This window comes from Lissotriton helveticus, chromosome 6, assembly GCF_964261635.1.
Source record: "Lissotriton helveticus chromosome 6, aLisHel1.1, whole genome shotgun sequence".
Classification (NCBI taxonomy): Eukaryota; Metazoa; Chordata; class Amphibia; order Caudata; family Salamandridae; genus Lissotriton; species Lissotriton helveticus.
Window position 1 is genome coordinate 1,222,136,411 of NC_136067.1, and position 21,491 is coordinate 1,222,157,901.

At 42.7% G+C, this 21,491-nt stretch overlaps 1 protein-coding gene across 1 annotated transcript in view; it reads right to left on the minus strand.

Moving 5' to 3' along the window:
* LOC144763373 (uncharacterized) overlaps positions 1–21,491 on the minus strand; it is an 851,355-nt gene that overhangs the window by 658,281 nt on the left and 171,583 nt on the right. The window contains exon 4 of the mRNA XM_078648937.1: positions 7,408–7,592. Coding sequence (XP_078505063.1) covers positions 7,408–7,592 — 185 coding nt within the window. The remainder of the gene's footprint in view (positions 1–7,407; positions 7,593–21,491) is intronic.

Here is a 21,491-nt window from a genome sequence, read left to right on the forward strand (position 1 = left end):
ATGGATCAGATCATATTCAGAATCCAGGATTTTGTCCACCTACTGCGCCAAGTTAATTAATGCACTCTCCAACAGAGGGAGCAAAGGCCTACCCATAAAAAAGGGCAATTAACAGTGATTGACTCAGTTCCTGGGAAAGGAGGGGTGCGGAGCAAATCTGCATCTGATAATTACTTGTCACACTAAGACAACCCAGACACATTGGAACAAAAGATGGTGGCCAGACTTCTGGAGGCAGCACAGAAGGGGCTCACCTTTGAGGTTTTGGTGTGAAGGAATCAGGCTGCTGTGTCAGCTAGGGGTAAAGCTGAATCCCTGAGAGGAACTCTTACTGGAGAAAACTTGAAGGCTCCAGTTTGTATTGTCCTAGAATACTGTGCAGGAGGGTTGCACAAGTGAGAGACAGTTCAGGAGGTCCGATACCTGGAGGAGACTATCTGGATAGAGAAGCCACCTGATGCCCTTCAAGGATGGACTAAGAAATTGACTCCAGTTGGCCCCCAGGACTGGGATGGGCATCTCCACGGCCAGTGGTGCTGTCCCCATTATGCCCCGTGAGAACCAGTTGGGGGAAAGGATGCTGGGGGACTTTGGATGGTGCCCTTAGTTCTTTTATGGACTAGCCCTTGACTGCACTGCAGACACTTAGATGCCGTGCTAGACGGTCAGGAGTTATGCTCATCTTGCCTGCTGAGCCTGCACTTTGTCCAAGTTGGTAATAACTCTAGTTGACATATCTTAATCATTCATTAGCTCGAGTATGTGCAACTTCCCTGCACGTGCCTGTTATGATGTTTTCTTTACGCTCAGGTTTTTTTCTTCCTTCCTTTGTAGTTCTTTCGTTATAACCGCAAGTTTCATAAAAACGTTATTGTTTTTTCTAGGTTTGCACACAAGATACTACTGAAGTAATAATGCATGTAAGAATGAGCATGTAATATGGTAAAAGCTAATAAAGGCAATTTAAAAATAGAAAAAAGCCTCTCACAAATGCCATCTTGGATTAGAGCTCAAGACAGGTGGAGCATGACGATCCATGCCAAAGCAGTGGTTACAAGGCTGATCTGAATTTGCTCTGTGTCTCCAGGAAAGGGCATTTGCTCTTCTATTCAAACACATCAGAGCTCTCTGCAGCCAAGTGAAGGAAAGTGACTATCAGTCAGTGTTAAATATAGTACAGTGTTCACACCAGCCGGTTGTGTCTTGTTAATTGAATGAAATACCTAGATCATTTACTGTGACGCTAGGTAAAGAAAATCCAATGTTAAGAAACGAATAAAGGTCAACTGCTGTCAGGAGGAAGCGCTTCACGTTCATTATTAGCACTCAAAATTCACAAGTCATTGTCTTAAGTCTCGCAAGAATTACTCTAAACTATTAATAAACTAACCTGACTGAAAAAAGCAATTACTAGTCATGTAATGAAAATCACATGAATACTGCGAAGATCACCGCTAACACTGAATTCCCCCCCTGGGCTCCCAAGTGTATTTTAAAATACAAATCCTAGTAGATGCAGGGAACTGTTGGCATGTTTTAAATCATATGGGTGGAGAAAAGCTCTTTTTTGCATTTGGGGAAGCGTACTTCCGGCATTTCTAGACATGGGGAATATAAAGACGATCCAGAACCCTTTCCTCACATGGGGATAATAAAGACTATCCAGAACCCTTTCCTCACATGGGGATAATAAAGACTATCCAGAACCCTTTCCTCACATGGGGATAATAAAGACTATCCAGAACCCTTTCCTCACATGGGGATAATAAAGACTATCCAGAACCCTTTCCTCACATGGGGATAATAAAGACTATCCAGAACCCTTTCCTCACATAGGGAAAATAAAGACTATCCAGAACCCTTTCCTCACATGGTAGTCCTGCCATCTCGTACACAGATTCTGGGGAGTAACAGTGGCAAAATATATGTCATATCCCAGGAGTTCAGCTCCCCCTGGAACTTACGATACCATTACTAGAAGACCCAGGTGAAGATTCTGTTTATCTTCTCACATCACCTATGGGGAAACTACTCACACTTTTGATGTTGGTTGCAGACTGTCCAGAGCTCAGTTGTGGAAAGAAAAAGTCTGCATACTTGGTGGTCCAAAACGTGTGCAATCTCCACAATGGGGAAACTAGCGGCGATGAGAATTTGCTCAAATTCCAAAAGGTCTGTTTACCATTTTAAACGCTCATAAAACGAGAAGGAGACATATAAGAGGGCCAACAAGCATGCCCCTCGTACCTCAAGGAACAGGGATGGGTGAGGTATCATTGGCATCGGCCTCACATGTGAACAACGAAACATGATCTGCTATTAGGACGCCAAACTGTTTGAGTTTAGATTTTCTCAAGTAATGAAGAAAATGTGTTGCATAAAGACGTACATGTCATATATGTACGGTTTGATTTGCTATACATCTATCTATGTGGAATTATAAATACAGTTAACGTTGTTAAAAAATAGAAATATTAAAGTTATTGTCTAAGAGCCTAATATACAGTTATCGGTTAACATCACCAGTCCTTCAGTCAAGCCGCGGGTGCTGAAAGTAACACAAGATCACAGTTCACAGTACAAACTGATGTCGAAGTAAACTTGTTTAAAACGAAAGCCCTTAGTTATTCTGAAAATGGTTTACAGACAGACAGGAATGATAGGAAAGCAAGACGTTACACTGAATAGAACAGAATCCATTGTGGTACTTGGAGGTACATAAATCTGCTACAATATATCAGAAGATTTCAGGGGCATATCTTGAAAGGCTACACAGGCATACAATGACTGCCAAAGTATCTCCCTCCTTCCAAAAGGTTACCTACGTTTTCTCACAAGAGCGGGCTGGAAATGTATGGACCAGCACTTTGTGGCACCACAGAGTCACAGAAATGAGTATGGGACAACTTTCGCGGTTGATGTATGTCAACAACCACTGCATCAGCAGCATCCAGAAGCTGTATTCTGTAATTTCAGGTAACCAGACAGCAGACCGAGCAGTGAATCCAAGAGCCCTGCTCTCAAAATGCTGTCTACGGGTGAGCATGACACTGGCCACCCTTCAGTTAACTACTGATAACCGCATATCTCCACAAGTGTCTGAACCTGCCCATGACCTAACTTAACTCAGAACTATTACCTTGCCTAAGGAGCGGACTTCTGTGTGTGACGCCCTGTATAATTCTAACAACCAACTACTGAGAACCATACAATACACCTTGATTTGCATGCCGCAGCTTCTATGGCCTTTCTCTGATGTTCCATCCAACAGTGGCTGTGATGTCAAACTCCACACGTACCCCTAAAGGTTCCTGGACTGGTATCAAGGTATCAAGCTGTGAAGCCCCGCCTAACCACAGTTTGATGTTTGTTGCTTGAGGTCTCAGTTTAAGGCACTTGCACAGTCATGTCCCTCATATGTGTACAATTTTTATATACTGGGGATTGGTCTGTTTCTAGGTGCTTATACATTTTGAAGAAAAATTAACATGGACACCCACAGAGAAACTAAAATGCACTGGATCACACAATTTGGCCATTGAGAGAGGCTAGTATTAAAATGGAGGTCTTAAAAAACTGAATATGTAGTGATCAGACTACATCGCCTCATGAACCCCTCAGGCAATAATTTCTTTCTTATTGCAGGTTATGGATAAGTCATGGTTGTTTTTCCCAGCAATAGAGTTGTTGGTGGTTTTCATGTGAGACTATTGCTTCTCCTTGAAAGATTCATAACCGTATCCAATATGCAAAATGTTGGAAGTGGGAGTCCTTATCTCACCAAATGTTGGAGGCGGGAGTCCCCTGCCCCCTCGTTTCAACGTTAGGCTAAGTAAGGAAACCATCTGAGATAGCCCTTCTCACCCCTTTAGTAGCTTGACACGAGCAGCCAGGCTTATCTCCAAGGCACGAGCGTACAATATGTGCAACCACACTCACAGCAACCCGATGATATCACCACAAATAGACTCCACACAAGTTTTTATAAAATGAGTATAAGCTTTATATAAGCAGATATACGATATGACCACACAATACAAAATCGACATATAAGAATGGGTAGTATTCCTTTCGGTGGACTGGTAGTTTCTAATTTCAGCCACCGCTTCTAACCAACATTTAAGCTCACTTCTAACCATTTCCAAAAGGTTAGGCAAGTCGTATTGCTAGAATTACACATGTCGCAAAAAAAAAGAAATACTGCAATGCGTAACGATATTCTCTTGTACTGTGCAACAGAGAAACAATGCCATACGTAGCGCCACAATCATGTACTTTGCAATAGAAGGACTAATGCAATGCGTATCACTACCAGAATGCCCTGTACCAGGAAAAAAAAAAGCAATGCCTCACGCTACATTCATGTACTGTGCAAGGAAGAAATAATGCACTGTGCCAAGTTATAACCAGATACTGTGCAATGAAGAAATAATGTAATGTGCCATGTTACAATCATGTACTCTGCAAGGGAAAAATAACGCAGTGCGTAGCACACCAAGCATGTAGCTCGTCAGGCACAAATGAGGTCGCGCGTCATACGACAGTTCGATAGTTCGTTAGTAGCAATAATGCAAAGTTTAATACGACAGTTTAGGGGCTCAGTTAACAGTGCCCCGTCATGGATCAAATGATGTCACAAAAAGTACGGCTTCCCACTCTGGCACCAGTACTGCCCCGTCTTGGGTCAGCACGGGCCGGGATCCGAACCAAAGCAACGGATTGCGCAGCTGACTGAAGCGTGAGGCCGAGGGACTGTCCCTCCAGGCCTGCATCAACCCCCAGGTGTTGATCCACATTACCTGGTGGGGCACATTCCCACTCTCCTCCCCGCCGTCAGCGACTTGGGCCTTGATCCAGAACTCCGTCACAGGCTGCAGCGGACTCGGGCCGGCGACTCAGCTTTTCCGTGGCTGCCGGTCCAGGCCGCTGTTGATCGACTCCGAGGGCCCCAATGACTTGGCCCTCACTCCAGCTGTCTCAGTCCACATCAAGACTTGCCCTCAGCACTGTGGAGTCTTGACTTCAATTCGGTGCACACCCTAACCAGGCACTCCTCACCAGTACCTCAGGTTGCACTTCGACATGCACCCGACGCGTCCAAGACTCGCCTCTTCTCTGGTGCTCACACCCATCCGGCGCTCTTCACCAACACTCCATTTGCACCTCAACACGCACCATGCACGTTCGAGCCTCTCCTGTTCTCCCGGTGCAAACGATGTCCAGACGCTCTTCCCTAACGCCCTGGCTGCACCACGACATGCACTCCATGACACGTACACTACGCTTCTGAGTCTCACTTCTTCCTTTGGTGCACACAAGGCCCAGGCGCTCTTCACCAACACCCGGGCTGCATCACAACACGCACTCTTGCCCGTCCTCACCTCGCCTTGTCTCCCTGTGCACACCACGGCCAGACGCTCCTCACGAACTCCTTGGCCTGCACCACGACACTCACTGTGGACATCTGAGACTTAGGTTACTCCTGCGTGGCCACTAATCACAAGGCACTACTTCTGAGGGTCTCAAGCGGTATAAAGCATGTGCACACTGCATTGCTTGGAACTTCTCCGGAAACTTTTATGATCCTGTATTTCCAAACAGGGAGCCAGCTCAAGCCCTTGGGGTTACAAGACACAGCACAAAGCACAATCTTCTAAAAGCAGAGGGACCCAGCGCCTCCAAGCACAGTCCCAACAGCCTCTTCCTTAGTTAGAACAGCAAACTGCAGACCAGCCCCAGATCACTAAGCAAGGGTTGGTCTATCCACAGCAGTCTCTTCAGTTGTTCCTTATTTAGCAGAGGTTCCTCTTGACCACAGAATGGGTCCAATCCTTTTCAGTCTCAATACATATCTGTTGCATTCCAACGTTCAGGGGCTTCAGCTCTCATAGTTTTACCCCTTAATGTCTTCGAAGTTTGTATGTGCTCAGGTGTCCCTGACCTCTCCCTAAATCAGTTCTGGGTGTCTCCCTCCCAGTGTCACCTCTCTCCCTTAGATACTGGGCATCTGGATACTTAATCACTCAGCAGGAGATGGGTCAATTGGTTTATAGCATCAGCCCAGGCCTTTTCAACTCCCGGGCTTCTCCTCCCCAGACTCTCCAGATGCAGGGCAGCCTGGTGCCATCTCAACCCCTCCCGGGGTCAAGACCTCTCTCAGCTCCTCTCACCTTTCAGTTCCAGACAGACAATCCACATTTCAGAGACACACAGAAATGCTCAGAGCACAGACTCAGCCACTTTCTTAAAGAGTGGTTTATAAACACACAGTGACAAAATCACCTTCACAGAAAGATGCATTATGACACCGTGAGTCCATACATACCAAACTTCACCTCTCCATTATAAACGGACAGGAAACTAGGCTAACAAACACAACACCCAGCCTCCCCCATTCTGTCCTATGGGCAGAATGGCCATTCAGCAGGGAAAAACAAAATGGAGAGTTGTTCACTGTCAGAACATAACACACACCTCAGTTTATGTTATGCCTTTTCCCTACACTGCACCCTGCCCAGGGGTTACCTGGTACATACCACAGAGATGCCGCATGTGTATGTAAAATGGTAAGCCAGGCCTGACAAGTGGTTCCACTTGTCAGGACTACATGCTAACTTAGCATTCTGTGTGAAGGCCCTACACTGAAGGCCTGAGTTCCCTTCTCTACGTGCCCTTGCATTAATAGCTCATGCTGTGCGAAGGCCCTACACTGAAGGCCTGAGTTCCCTTCTCTGCATGCCCTTGCATTAATAGCCCATACAGTGCACGTCAATAGAGACTTTTACTAGTAAGGCAAACATACCAATCATGGCCATACAATCACCATTACATTTTACATAGGGAACTCCTGTACTTTGACACTGATCAGCAGTGGCAAAGTACCCAAAGCATCTAAATTGGCATCTCTAGGTCAGGAAAACGGTCTGGGGAAAGCAAATAGTTTAGGGAACTTTAACCAAAAAGGCCAGGTCCTACACAAAACAATTACTTTTTTCAGGTCTTACCTCACCAAAGAGCCCACAAAAACTACACAACGCTGTTTCAAAAGGTACTTACATTTTGGAGGCTTGGAAAGAATATTGGTGGAGCTCATGTTAAGCATAAATTAGCCTTGTGGCTTATGTAGGGTGAGGATCACTTCAATAACTTTTGGACTAACATATTCAGTGTGCTAATAACAGTACATAAGTCAAAAGACACTAGGGGAATGCTCACACATCTAAGGTATCAAAATGATATCAAAACCTCTAGGCGCAATCAAGTGGAGATGTTTAAAGATCCATAAATCCACTTTAAATGTTTACAATGAAAGTATAACTTTTCTCAGTAAAAGGCTTAATGGAATTAAAAAGTCAAATATTTCCAACTAAAATATTCATTGAAGAGAAAGCATGATAAACACCTTACCTTTGACTGCAGAGTAAAGTTTTTCTGATCACTGCTGTTTAGACGTGTTAGCTCACGCTCTAGCTCTTGCTTTGCATGCAGTATCTCCATGTCCTTTTGAGAGATCTGTGTGTCTGAAAGTTCCTTCTTCCTCTTCAGTTGCATGATTTCTTCTACCAACCACTGTTTCTTCTTAGAATGAGCATCTTAACAGCAGAAAAAGGGAAAGCACAATGCTTAATGAGCTATCGATTCTTCTCACTCTTGGACAATACCAAAACAGCCCTACCCACTCTCCAGGTCTTACTTTTAGACCACTTGAAACATTTGGGGTTGTATCTAGCCATAGTGCATAATATCTGGGTTATTTACCAGTAATCTTGATCATACTCAGCCCCACTGTTCCTCGTTGCCTTCCTGTGCATCGTGAAGGGACACAAACAACACGAGACATGCACCTTTCTGCCTTCTAAAATACATTAAAAAAAATTAAGAACAACTAAGCTAACCTAGGGAAGGGTAATCTTCAAAATATTAGGTTCCCTCCTTCCTTAGCAAAAGCAATAGGTCCCAAAAGCAAGACCAATAGGCTTTGCCAATGCCTGTTGTATATATCTACACTTCTAGTTGTGTTTGAGGAATAGGAACAGGATGGGTAATAATTGTGTTAATAGCTTATAACGACAGGCCATTGGAGAGGGAGAAAACCATTCCATACTGTACATTTACTTCAAAGTCACATTCCCCAAAAGGCAGTTCTTTCACAAAGCGTGAGCTACAGAAAAAGCCTCCCTCATTTTGGTAAAGGCCATTTAAACTCTAAACGCTTTGTGGAAAACAGAATGCACCTCAGAAGTTTCGCCCTCCAGCTGTACTCCATAAACAAAACTCTAGTGCGATAACCTTCCTACTTTAATAAAGGCAGTGTGGTCACAAAATCGTGTATCAAAACACCCGCCACCTTGGACTGGTGAGCTTGAATGGAATTAGCCGCAATTAAGGGGCACCTCCCCATACATAGACAACCAATACTACCCTCGTCATTATACCTAACAATGTTTTGTTTGTCTGCTTGCAGAGGTGGTAAGATAGGATATATACAATGTAATGGCCCCTTCAATAAATTTAGAGGTAATGCAAAACAAACCTTAGAGGTGTGCACCATCTTAGAAAAGGGGACATTTCTACAGGCTTATTATATAAAAATCATCAACCTGAAATGAGAACCACAAAAACAAATCCCTTTTCATAAAAAGGCCAAACCAACGGTTACATCATGATATGCTGTACCTAGAGGGGTTAGCCCTGTTAAGACAACTAAAAAGGGCCTGATATATATAAAACAACAAATTATCTAGTCATCACATTTATCAATAACATTAGTTCAAACGACATACCATAAACCAATTCCTTTGGTCTGGAGTATTTAATTATTCAATTTTTCATTAATTCAAAGCACAATCATTTGTTTTTTTTTGGTATTGAGAACAAGGGAAACAAAAATAAATAAAAAAATACACCTCAACAACATGTTCTACATATTTACAAAATAATACATATTACGGACACATCCATTTTTTATCGAATCATTAACGCAAAGGACCTAAAAAAAAAGTTATTGCTGAAAATAAAATACCATACACACATAAAATGACCTATGCTGCCTCAATTTTAGAAACTCAGAGTGTATTTAGAGAGGTTGGCTAAACATATTTCTAAGGGCCAAAATCCTCATTGAGGTCTATTTATTCATTTTTTCATAATGTCGTAGCAAAGTTCCATAGCTGTGAAATTTAAGAGACTATATAAAGTAGCAATGGGAAAGGCTCAGACAACCAATATTGTGATCTTTCAAGATGTTGCTTCAGCTACACTAGCAAGATGCCAGCAAATTCAGCCTATAAAAGACAGAGTATGTAGGGGACAAGTAGAGCGGGATACCTATACCATGCAACAAAAGGTAATGTTTTACAAAGCAGGGATAGTTAGCAGTTGTTTCAAGAAAGACATTTAATTAACAGGCAAGCTACTGGGCTTAAAATGGCATTTTATGTATGTTCTTACTTCCTGTTCTGTAATTCTCTGCTGAGGAGCGCTCTCATCGCTTGAAGTAAAATTGTAGTCCTTCTATTTTTGTGAAATGTTCCGGTTTTTGGCTTTAAAATTCTGGTCACCCTATGACAAAGTGTAGCAGCAAGGGGGGCTCAGAAGCATGCACACGATTAAACAGAAGGACCCAATCACAAGCCCTTTACCAGGCACCCAAACCAGCAACCACCCAATTGCAATACAGAGAAAGGCAGGCGGTAAACCAGGTACAGAGAAGACAGCAGGCAGCCCTTGTATGCTGCGGAACGCACAATAAAGAATGGGGTTGAAAGTGCAGCATCTGATTGCCCAGGGAAGAGCACAGTATTCAGGGCGCAGGGCGCCATATCCGAGACTAGGCCTAGTGGCCTGCATCAGATAATGCCAGAATCCACTCAAGCACAAGGGGAGGGCTCCTCCGAATCAAGACCAGAAGAAGGGATTGTCAGTATGGAAAGGGTAGCCCCCCTCAGAAAACGCCTATGGAGGAATCCTTTTCCACCCCGCCTGCTGCACGCAGTTCCCATTCTTTTCAAAGTCTCACTTTGCAACAACTGCCTCAATTTTCTCCAGTCAGCCGTCGGCCTCACCGCTAATGCAAGATATTCCATCACAGGCTTCTGCATCTTTGCTCCCCTGGACGCTACAATTGAATGATACAGAAGGACCAACAGCTCACCTCTTATCAGCAAAGGTGATTTCAATAAGCAATGGCGTGGCTCTCCAGAGTCTGGAGGCTGAAAAAGAACCGGATCTCACAATTCAAAAAATGTTTGAAGTGATCCTCTCAGAGATCAAAGAACTTCGGGCTTCATAGGTGGTGGAGATTGCCTCATTGCACGCTAGGCTTTCCCAAATAGAAGACTATTTGGGGAACATCCCAGTACGGCTGAATGAGACTGAAGAGCGTATATCTAACCTTGAAGATAGAGTAATAAATTTTGATCAGGAATTTTCCCAACTCAAACACAACACAGAGGCTCTTAAATCCAAACTGCAGGACATGGAAAATTTTAACAGATGATCCAATTGACGACTGGTATGTGTGCCTGAGGCTGTGGAAGGGCTTTGGGTGCAAGAGTGTACCCTACTGAAGAAAGCAATTCCTGAACTTGAGTGGGCCTAACCATTACTAGAGCCCACAGAGGGGTATATTATCAAGGGGCTTTATCTCCGCTTTTTTTGGCTTTAAAAGCCAAGAAAGCGGAGATAAAATTATCTCCCTATTACCTAGCTGTCGCTAACACCAGTTAGCGACAGCTAATAGGAGATAGTGACCATCTTGGGCCCCGCTTTGGATGTCAGTGATATTTATCACTAATGACATGCAAAGTGGGCGTGCCAAGATGTTAGCGACTGAAAACAGTCGCTAACATCGCTATCTCTTATTACCAACTTTTGGAGATATTCGCGCTAAGCGCGAATATCTCCAAAAGCTAACACTTGCCCAGGAGCAGTTCTTAGCCATGTTATCCAATGGGAGGTGGATAACATGGCTAAGAGCATTTGCTCGATAATGCATGAATATCGCTGACTTTTCAGCGATATTCATGCATTGCGGCCGTTTTTTATCGCATTTGCGATAAACCTTGCTAATAGCAAGGTTTATCTGCGATAAAAATCGCCGATGTGCGGCGATAATTTTTGTCTCTAAACAAGTTAGAGACAAAAATTATCTCTATTGGTTGGTAATATGCCCCAGAGTCCCTTACCAGCGCTCTCCAAATAAAAAATGTCCCTGCACCGATCGATTAAACATTGTCGATTTTCGAATAAAGGAGAAGATCCTCTCCAAAACCATTGAGAAAAGAACATTGTCTACACAAGAAGTTCCACATTTTAGAATATTCTCTGATATGACAGCTGTGGAGACAAAGAGGCGTCGGGAATTTGTAAGGATGATTGATTCATTTAAATCAAAAAGTGCGCAGGAATCTATTGTCCAACTGTCAAAACTGAAGGTTCTGGCAAAGGGAAAATTCTACGTATTGGGCAATGTTGTCACAGCACAAGAACTACTAATGCAGATCTCAAGTCTAGGCTAGAGCTGCTAAAAAGGAATGAGTTATAATCAGTGAATTATAGTATTGAGGTATAAGGAATTGCAAGGCTATGATAATGATGTTTCAATCGCACCCGAATAAGTAGGGCGGGGCCGACAGGGATCCGGAGGTAATATATCCTTGGCCAGTGGAAACGCACAAGGAGAGGGGTGCAGCCACATGGCACCCAGCAATCATTAGGGGGGGCGGGAGGAGAAGTGGGGTATTCTTCCATATGCGCAGGGAGGAGAACACATGAAGGGTGGGGGAGCGCACAGGGTGTGAAGGTGAAGCATAGGGGGGAAAAGGAGATCGTTATTTTAAACCTAGGGGTATTTACAAGATGTAAGGGAAAGAAATATATAAAATGTCTATAACAATCAAGAGCTTTAGGTAGTACTGTAACTTTTCTATGCACTTTAGGCACTATTTTTTTCCTTTATGGCCAATTTATTTGGACTTCTGATGGATGGACACTTTATTCTGGCTAAATCTTTTTAGTACTGTAATGTATATCAGTCATCTTGCAGGCGATTGCCAATGCAAAGACATGGACTGGAAGGCCCTAAGATACTTGATAGAGTTTCTTGAGGATCAAGGGGAAGGAAGTACGACTTCAGGAAACCATACGTTTGCTTATTTCAACCAAGCACTTAAACTGACCTGTCACTTTAATTGTTAAAGGTTTTATAAATAAAGTCTTTAGCTCTACTGTACGTAATATACTACTGTTCATTTTTGTAAGCACTTTATTAGCAGTGTCACTTTATGTCTATATGAGTTATAGATTACATTTTTTTTTCTTAGTCTCATCGTATTAAGGCACCAGACAAAGGCTCATTATTCGCATTGTCACTTTATTTGTCAATTGTTTATAGATCATGCTTTTACCTCAGCCCTGCGAAAATTTGTTTAGGAAAATTATATTATTGTTCACAACTGTTAAGCACTTTATTTGCATTGTCACTTTATATTTAAACGATTTAACTTATATTACCGTGCATAATTTGTTGAAAGGACCTAGGAATAAGCAGACACATACAAGGCTGAATACTTATCATCATCAGTAATGACGCTTACTCAACAGGCAATTAGAGATTGTGTTCAAACTCTGTCTTTCAACGCCAACGTCCTGAATAATAAAATTAAAGCGAGAGCTGTGGCAGAATGGCTAATGGGTAACTCCCCAGATATTGTTCTGCTGCAGGAAACACACTATGATGCTATTAGGAAACTTCCATTTAACATGTTCCAGAAGTGGGCTGGCAGTATCGATAGCCATAGCTCAAAGAGGGGTAGCAATGTTTTTTAGCAAATTCTTCCCCTTTCAGATTACATACTCTCAGATAGACAAAGAGGGCAGATGGGGATTTGTCAATGGTATAATCAATAACACTTAATTGACTATAGCTACGATTTACAGCCCAATAGAGGATATCCCCCCCCCGTTGGGATCTGTATCATGCATTACTATACATTCACGGACTCATTAACTTAGGTGGGGATTCTAATTATTTACAGAATCCAGGTCTAGATTCATTTTCTGGGCTGCGGAAACAAATAAAACAGGGGTTGGAGCGGCATTAAAGGAATGCGTGACAAACTTAAACTTAGTGGACTGCTGGTGGTCAAGAAACCCAGAGTAAAAAGAGTACTCATGCTATTCTGCAAAATATAACTCGGCCGCCAGGCTTGACTATTTTTTTATCTCTAGGTAACTATCACAGAATAACTGTACTTATACACAAAATAGTTTTTCGGACCACGCATTATTAAAACTGGAACTATCTGGAATCGGTAGGGATAAAAATACCTCAAAATGGACATTTAGTAGAATTCTAATGGAAGATAAAGACTGGTGTAAGGAGATCCAAGAGGAGATAGAGGGTTTATTCCAGATTAACAATTAACAAGGGCACTGCCTCGCTGGAGAATGTTTGGGAGGCAATTGATGCCACAATCTGCGGTGTTATATCATCTAATCAGATTGATACCAGGCGGGCGCAAATTATAGAAAGAAACCACCTTGAAGCTAAAGTTAAGCACACACATGAGCAATACCTAAAGGATACAAACATCAGGAATAAACTTGCACTAGAGCAAGCTTGTCGGGAGATGCAAGACTATTATTACAGCAAAGTTTACACTGCTAATTCTGCTTATCATCAGAAAAGTGTATTAAGAGAGTGAGTTTACAGGCAGATTTTTAGCCTGGCAAATAAAAGACAAACAAGCTCAGAATAGGGTGCATGCATTGCCCAATAAGGTCACTAAGAGCCGCACCGTAGACAATACAAAGTGAGTTTGTCAGGCATTACGAATCTGTTTACTCAGTTAGACGATAGGAGGAAATTAGGTTCATTTTTAAATGGATTATAAATCCCAGAATTAACCTCAGACCAATGCACAACATTAATGGCTGAGGTTTCAATGCAAGAAATGGAAGGAATGGTCCAATCAATGGCTAATGGCATAGCCTGTGGGGAAGATGGTATCCCAATCGAGTTAAAAAAAAATGTAGCACAAGTCTGAACAACGAACTTGTGATACTGGCCAATTATATTTTATACGGTGGGGAAATACCATCCTCTTTCTGAACAGCCGTCGTTGTCAGTTTTTTTAATGAAAGGATAAAGATAAAGAGGATATAAACTCATATAGACCCATCAGTTTGCTGAATTACGATTACAAGATTATAGCCAAATTAATGGTCAACAGAATTAGCAACTGCACAGGGTCAATAATCCATAAAGATCAATGTACCTTTGTCACAGGGCGACAGTTATCTTTTAACATCATATTGAAGCACTGGATTATTTTACACAAAATAAAACTCCATCTCGGATCATGCTTTTAGACGCAGAAAAGGCTTTTTGCCTTGTGTGTTGGGAAAGCCTTTGCTACTCACTTGCAAAATTCGGTTTCCCCATCCCCCGAGTTGATTACAGTTATTTCAAAACTTTATGAGGGGGCCACAGCTCAAATAATAGTAAATGCCAAGCGGGTGGCCGCTTGCAGAGTAATTAGGGGGACAAGACAAGGCTGCCCCCTTTCTCCTCTGCTCTTTTTTTTTTTTTTTTTTTAATCCTCATTTGCCTTGCCCTCCTCTTGATTAGCCTCCAACTGCCATGCGCGTCTTAAATCTAGGTGCAAAGATTTACTGCACTTAAAAGAGCGATTTCTGAGAATCGGCAGGAGATGACCCGAAGAGGTACAGGGGTGACTCCAGACTTGGTGTTACCACCTGTAGAACCAACCATGAAATCGAGGAGGGGGTCTAGGGCCAGATGTAGGTCACCAAATACCGGTCGGTAACGGACGATTTTGGCCGTTACCGACCGGTATTTGGTGATTGAGATGTAGGGAGCCTACATTTTACAGAATCGGTAAATTTACCGATTCTGTAAATTTACCGATTCTGTAAAATACCGAATCTGTAAATTTACCGAATCGGGAAATCTATATGTAGGTGGCACTGGAAACAGTGCCACAGGCCCCTAAGAATTCGTTATTTACCATGACATACTATGTCATGGTAAATAACGAATTCCTGTGTACATGCACATCTGTGCATGTACACCTGTGCCATGTGGCACACATACATGCCCTAAGGGGCATGTATGTGTGTCACATGGCACACAAGCCAGAATCAGGGGTGCAACAGGGTGTCAAAGTGACACCCTGTCCCCCTTGCAAAATCGGTAATTTTAATAATTGACATTGATTCCTATGGGCCTTCAATGGCAATTACCGAATCGGTAAATACCCATTCGGTAATTACCGAGTCACACAGATTCGGTAAATAAATCTAAAAAAATACCTACATAGCATTTACCGATTTGTAAATACCGAATCGGTAAAATTCGGTATTTACGAATTGGTAAATACTAATTACCTACATCGGGCCCCTAGTTCTTGGAGTATTATGGCATAATCATTGGACCGGGAAAAAAAAAAAAAAAACACCCCGGCTACTGTTTCCATTGAACCAAATAGTCCCAAAAAGCCACATTACGTGGGCTGCAAGATCTCAACAAGTCTGTCTTAGATGTTTCATACAGGGATGACAGCCAATTTGCGTGTGTTGGTGCCGTATTTTCGATCCAAACTTTGCATATCTGTCTTCTAGCAAGCAATACTGCATAAATCAAAAATGTCCTTGCATGACCCTTTATACTATTGTCCCATCCAAATATTATAAGTGATAATGTGATGGGCACCGAGATATTAAGAATAGAGTCCAGGGTCGCTTTCACTTCAATCCAGAACTGAGCTATACCAGGACAGTCCTTGAACATATGGGTGTCCGAGGCCACGATATAATTACACTTATTGCATTTCTTTCCTGGAATGAATTTAGACAGTTTCAGGGGGGGAGAAATAGGCTTGATGTATAGTGAAAAAGTGGTTACGCCTCAGCCATGCTGGTTTAACACTTTTATATAGCAAGGTACAAGATTTCTGCCAGATGTCTATACTTTGGGCCCCAAGCTCTAATCCCCATAGTTCCTCCGGAAGGGTGAATTCACCATCTATCTCCTCCAGCAGATCCCAATACCACTGCGAAACTTCTTTACCCCCCCTGTCGTTCTACCAGCTTTTGTTCTATGATGCTGTTCTTCCCAAGTGAAATCCCTGACCTAACCAGAGCTTTCGCCCAACTATCTAATTGTATAAACTTAAATCTCGAGAATTCTGGGCCCAGTTGTTCCCGTAACTCCTCCCAGGACCTCAGTGACTCTCCAACAAGCAGATCTCCCCATGTTGTAATTCCTCCATCTCTCACCGATATTGCCAGCCTATCTTTAAGACACAACGGTAACCCGGGAGAGTCCCAAATGGGTGCAAAATTTGAAAAATACGGCAAACCTAGTTTTTTTCTTATTTGTGACCAGATCTTCGCCTGGGACATAAGAGTTTTTAACTTTACTTTTTTGAAGTATTTTTGGTCCCCGAATTTAAACATAAAACCATTGGTTGATACTACAGCCCCCTCCAACATGGCTTTAAACATTACGCCGGTAGATGTGTTAGATGGTGTTTTTAACAACATTCTGGAATGGGACAGTTGAAAGGCCCATGCATAATACTGTAAGTCAGGCAAGGACAGTCCCCCCTTTTCCCTCCTCCTCCTCAGTTTTTTACATGCCACTCTTGCCGATTTATAGTTCCAAACAAAATAATTCAACTCTCTCTGACACTTCTCCAATAATTTATTATCGAATGCCAGGGGGATGGTATTTAATATAAAAGTAAATTTAGGGAGGATAGACATCTTTATCAGACTAATTCTGCCTAGGATGGTCAATGGGAGATTAGACCAAGATTTTAACAGTTTGCTACATTCGTTAAACACTCTCTCCAGATTAATTTGAGCAATATTACAGACATCTTGTATCACTCGGATACCCAGATATCTCATTGAGTTGGTCACATCTAGCTGTAAGTTGGGGATATTCCATGCCATGATGTCGGTTTTCCTTGGATTTATCTCAGACCCCGAGATGCGGCCAAATTCTTCGGCTCTCTTTATAACCTCTGGAAAAGAGGTCTCCGGATCGGAGGTTAAAATTAAAATGTCGTCTGCATAAAGAGCTACCCGTCTTTCCCACTCCCCAAATCCAAAGGATGGAATATTTACATCTCCCCTCAGAAACCTCTGCAAATGGTTCAATGTATAGATTGAAGAGGAGAGGGGAGAGCGGGCAGCCCTGTCTTGTCCCTCTCAAGATTTTAAATGAGTCGGACAATGTGCCATTGATTAATAACTGTGCAGATGGCGCATTGTACATAAGTGATACAGCACGACAGAACTTATCGCCAAAGTTAAACTTCTTCAAGACAGCCCCTAGATAGGGCCAATTGACCCTATCAAATGCTTTAGTGGCATGTAAAGTAAGTGTTGCCAGCGGGAGGGAAAAAGATGAGGCGATATCAATTGCCCCCACCAGATCGTACGTCAGGTATGATAGCTGGCGACCTTTAATAAATCCCCTCCGGTCCCGATGTATTATTTCCACCACTACTGAACCCAATCTAGATGACATGATGGAAGCAAAGATCTTATAGTCGCTGTTCAGTAATGATATAGGACGGTAAGACCCGCATAAAGTTGGGTCTTTACCTGGCTTAGGGATCAATACTATAGTAGCCTCACCCCAAGATCTTGGGGGGGCTTGTCCCTCCCCTAAGATTCGATTAAAGAGGGCCGTTAGAATAGGGGCAATAACATCTACCAGAGCACGATATAGTTCACCCGGAAGCCCATCAGGACCTGCGGCCTTACCATGCTTTAGAGACCTAATGACATATCTCACTTCCGTCTCAGAGATTTCCATCTCGATCCCTTCGCTCTGTATAGACGAAAGGGACGGTAGAGAAATCTGATTTAGCCATGAATCCCTAGTCTGCTGATCGTCTAGGGTATCTTCCCTGTATATTTCCACGAAGAACTCCCTAAAGGCAGTGCTTATCTCTTGGTTAGAGGTCCTAGCGGCGGACTCACCCTCAACATTGATTTCTCTAATATAATTTTTGGCTGGATCGGCTTTGATCTTCCAAGCCGATATCTTGCCCGCTGCTTCTCCAAATTCAAAATGCGAGATTTTACTCGCCTCCCATCTCTTCGTCACTCTCTCTTCTAATATGATTTTTAGTTGGTTTTTCAGGTCACGCATATTTTTTTGATCTTGAAGTGAACCGATTGAGTCTCCAATCCTCTGCTCAATCATTACTAATTTTTGTTCAATATTTTGGATCTTCGATCGGTATATTTTATGCCGGTGGGAGGATCTGTTTGTTATACAACCTCTCAAAAATGCCTTTAGGGTCTCCCATACCATGTCAAGAGAGGCTGAGGTCAAGTTTATGTCCAAGAACGTACTTGTTTCCTTAGTCAAATATGTCACTTCCTCTTGGTCTAACAGGATAGTGCGATCAAATGACCAAGAAGGAGCTTTGGATTAAGCTAAGAGTTTTAAAGAAAAGAAGAGAGCTGAATGGTCCGATAAATGGGAAGGGATATAGTTAATACTAGTTAGGGAATTTTGGAGGCAATAACTAAATAACGCGAAATCAATTCTTGACATGTGTTTATATTTTACATTTCTGTAGGATATCCCTTGTTTATTACCCACTTTTTCTCTCCATAGATCTGCCAGGCCTAATTGTTCCATTATACCCTTAAGGGACTGTCTAGATTTAGAAGGGAAATGACCTCTATGGTGGGTTGATTTGTCCAGTTTTGGGTTTAATACAACATTAAAGTCCCCTGTCCATATTGTTGGATCCAAAGAGGTCGTCAGATGGTTCCTTATTATTTCTAAATAGGAAGAGTCGTCAGTGTTAGGCCCATAATACCCAACTAGATTACACACCCAACCATTAATGGATATATTCACTAGGAGCCATCTGCCACTTTGATCTTCTTTGTAATAAAGAATCTGAACTTTCGCAGATTTTTTACATAATATGAGAATTCCTCTTATGTTGGCATTATGATCAGTACTGATAAATTTGTGTATCCATCTCTGCTTTTTTAATATTATGTTGGCCTCACTTTTTAAGAGATGTGATTCTTGCATGCCTATGATCTGCGCTGGGGAGTCTCGTAAATATTGCAAAATACGTTCTCTTCTACCACGCACGCGCAGACCATTGACATTCCAAGATAAAAGCTGAACAGAGGTCATCCTCCAACATCCAACTCCGTATGGTCTCCCCTGCAACTAGTGATTGTTATAATATCTTGTCTTGGAAGGATTTTTTTTACTTTTTATGCTTTCCCCCCCCACCCCCCGCCCCCTTCACCCCACCCTTGGAGAACCCTCCCATACTTACTCCGACCTGATGTAAGGCCGGATTCGCGTCTTGCGACGCCTTCTCCTCCAACACCGCAAAGTGCCCCCCCTACCTCCCCCGAGAAACAAAAACACGTGAGGATTTTACAATTTTCTTTTTCCCCCATTTTAGGGACCGTATTATTTTATCTGAGTTTAGAATTTTTTTTTTCACCTCTTTAACCTATAGACCCTTTTATCCTATAGATCCTTTGGACCCTTGTGTCTTTATTCATAAACATTTTTTTTTATTATTCCCTTCTTGTCAATAACCTCACTAGTATCTATCACTGACCTAACATGCTAAATTCCTACTACCAATACCTGATAGGTACAGTGTTGAGAGGGGTTTGATGAACGTAACCTCTATCCCTAATGTTGGTCTAAGATATAGGTGTACAGTATGGTATAAAAACAGGAGCTCAATGAATCACATTTTTAAAGTTAAACTTTACCCTGGGAGTGATTGCTGATGGACTCCAATAATTCATCGGCCTCAAAAGGTGATCTTACGTTATGCATTTTATTATTATACATAATCCGCAAAAATGCGGGGAACCTCATCTGGACAGTTGCGCCGGCTGCTCTAAAATTCTCCATCCTCTGACCCAATTCCCATTGCCTATCCAGCGTGGGTTTAGAGAGATCAGAGCGTATTTCAAAGGGAAAATCAGGACCTTTAATAGATTTTAGTTTAAGTGCAAGATTAAGAATTTTTTCTTTCAAGGAATACGTCAAGAAATTGATCAAGACTTTCCTAGGTTTAGATCTACCGGGATTCAGCCGGAAGGGATCCCGATGGATTCTTTGTATATCTTTATCGAGCTCCTCTATTGACTCCTCGATATTTAGGGAATCCTTCAATAGTCTGATAATGTAGGACTTTAGGTCTCCTCCTTCCTTTCCCTCCGGTATCTTAAGGAGGCGCTAGTTGTTTCGTCGCAAATAATTCTCTAGCGATTCCACCCTATCTTTCAAAGCATCTCCTTCCCTCCGTAGGTTATGGATTTTGGACTCGGCTGCTTCCAGATTTGCCTTCATCGCCCCAACAGAGCCCTCCAGTGTCTCTGTTCTTTCAACCAGCCCATCCACCTTCCTCTCCAATGCCTCACAAGACGTCCGGATATCATTCTGGTTTGCCTTAGAAATCAGAAAATAATTTCGAATCTCTTCTCTCATTGAGGCTATTGAAGCAGCCAGAGCTTCCAAAGCACTCTCTGTGTGGGCGGGCCTCTTACTTTTGTCTCTTTGTTCCTCCTCCCCCACATCTAAATTATGTGGGCTTTCTTGGGATATTGCGGCTTGCGCACTTCCTTCGTTTTCTAGAATATTTTCCACTTCACTCGGTGGTGGAAGAGATGGAAACTCAGCCATATCCGAGACTAGGATAGGAGGCTTAAGCTCACAATTAATGAAGTGATGATCAGAATTTGTGGTTGCGGACAAGCAGAGAGAAGGTATAGGTATGTTATGACCCTTAACTGGATTGTGGGCCGGTATCAAATCCAAAACTTGAGGCAAAGCCTTGAAATATGAACGCAGAGAGGGGGTAATCTTCCCAGTGCTATTAGTTGAATTTAGAGTTTTAGCATCCACTTGAGGACCGCCTTTGCTACTTTTGCTATTTTTTTTACTGCTTTTTTTCCCCTTAGTTATAGATTTCTGATTTAACCTAGCTTTTGCTGAGTCCGAGGTGACAGATGTGGAAGGCTCTATTGTCGCCCCTTCATCTGAAGAAGAGGACTCTGGGAGTTGTAGTTTTTTTTAACTACCCTCTGTTTCTTTCCTAACTTCTCATTCACGCTCTTAGCGCTCTTTGTACTCCTAATCCTGAGAGTGGCACTTTTATCTTTAGATCCGATTATCATAGAGATCACCTTGTTGTCAATGCCTTCCACTACTTCTTCTATTTAGTCCCAGGTCTCAACAGAGGCACCGCCAACCCCACTAGCCCCACACTCCCGTTTACTTTCACTTTGCTCCCCTTCACCGGCTCCAGCTGCTACACCACAGTCCTGACCCCCCTCCGAGGGAGCCCGTAGCCGCTGCAATCGTTGTCCCTCTTCCCCAGCAAAGCCCAGCCTACCTCTCAGCTGTCCCCGGCTGCTCTCTGCCACAGGCTCCGAGGAGGTGGGGG